Raw genomic sequence first — 1607 nt, forward strand, 5'->3', positions numbered from 1 at the left:
CCAGACATTTGTGTGGTTTCGTGCGAGACATTTGCAGCTCTGTGTTTCCTTCTCCGTTATGGTTATGTAGGCTATGTTTCCCATGCCTCTTGCAGCTGTTTAATATGCCAATTCCACTGGGGGAATGCACCTTTCATTGCCTGTCGTCAGTAATCACAAGTGGATCGTCATACAGATGCATTGCCCACCGAAGCATGATGTGTGTGTGTGTGTGTCGACCTGCTACTGTTTTCAGTAAGAGAACACTACACGTTCTCTTACTCTTCACCTCCACTTTCCTTGGTGTAAATAAATGTTGGTTTTCTCTTCTGCGGGGCTGACCCTCTTCGAGAATGTGTTAGGCGGCTCCACTACGGAAGAAAGGCGTCCTTCTCCTGTATTGGTGTGTCGTTGCAGTTGTTGTGCTGCTCTTCGTTACGACTGATGATGTGGGTTTTGTGGAGGTGATCGCGGCATTCGTTGGTGCTGTGCTGGTTGGAGGTATTCTTGATGGATGCCAATGAAAAAAGGAAGGGTTCTGTACGATGGTCTCCGGGGAGTGGCTCTGAGGTGTGAGGAGGTCACAAGATTGTTTTGCTTCCTTGTGTGTGACTCTGTGGAAAAAAAAGGAAAACACATTTGGGATACAGTGTGCTCTTGATTGGTGTAGCAGTCCCATCTGGGGATATTTTAACGATGCCAGCAACAGCAGCAGCGTGCCGTTGTTTTGAAGGGAAACTATGCAAGTCCCTGCTCCCAGCTTTGGGCCTTTTTGGCGAGTTTTCTTTGGTGTTCTCCTGGTGTTCGGAGTCGCAGGGATCCAATGCTTAATTTATGGTTGCTAGGAGATTCTGCTTGATGCAAACGGACGTACATAACTTTCAGAATCATTCTTGATGTCGGCGGAAACACATGACGTTGTGTGGGGTGCAATGCCTTTGGCTGATCATTAAGATATGTGAGTGTGTGTGTTTTTATCTTTTGAATTCGTCCGGAGGGAAACAAGTCTAGTTGAGTGGGAAAGTGTGTTGGGTTATATTGCTCCTTCGACATAACCTTCACCTGCACATGGCCGTTGTGAAGGAAACGATCAAAGAGCCCATATTGCAGAAGTTGACACTGAATCAAGTTATCGGTGGGTGTTCTTTTTGGTTTGTTCCTGCATACGCTTGTGGTGCTCACCATGTGTTTGAGGAGAAAAGTTAAGGTGAAGTTTCCTATCGTGTTTGTGGGTCATTTGTGGTGACTGGCGGTAACAATACTTGGGTGGGGGTTCGAGGGGAGTGAGGAAGGAGGTGCGTGTGCGTATTCCTTGTTGAGGGATAGACCTCTTCTCCGGCAACACAATTCGAATCACCCTGCAGGCGACTGTGTGGTGGCGTGGTCCCCGCAGACGGTGCCTTAGCATGTGCTTCTGACGGGTGGCGCAGGTGACGCTGACACGCTGGCCATCTGAGGTTTTTCTTGGAGAAGTGCCACAGACATTGAGGGGATTGTTGGTGTGAGGTGTGCTGAGGCGCAGGGGAGAGTGCGAAGCCCTAATCAAGTTTGCAGCAAAAGTACTGGGAAAACAGGGTGATCTTCTTGGAGAAGCATAGATATATGCTGAGCGAAGAAGCATGAGGAAG

General features: G+C 48.5%; 1 protein-coding gene across 1 annotated transcript; it reads right to left on the reverse strand.

Annotated features, from left to right (window-relative positions):
* Positions 1-717: 717 nt before the first annotated feature.
* On the reverse strand, positions 718-1164 carry DQ04_10251000 (hypothetical protein; the record flags this gene model as incomplete). Its single annotated transcript, XM_009316192.1, has 1 exon — positions 718-1164. The coding sequence occupies one exon, from the start codon at positions 1162-1164 to the stop codon at positions 718-720; it is 447 nt and encodes a 148-aa protein (XP_009314467.1).
* Positions 1165-1607: the final 443 nt, after the last annotated feature.

The sequence above is a fragment of the Trypanosoma grayi genome, assembly GCF_000691245.1.
Source record: "Trypanosoma grayi strain ANR4 Tgr_1025_V1, whole genome shotgun sequence".
In the NCBI taxonomy this organism is placed as follows: domain Eukaryota; phylum Euglenozoa; class Kinetoplastea; order Trypanosomatida; family Trypanosomatidae; genus Trypanosoma; species Trypanosoma grayi.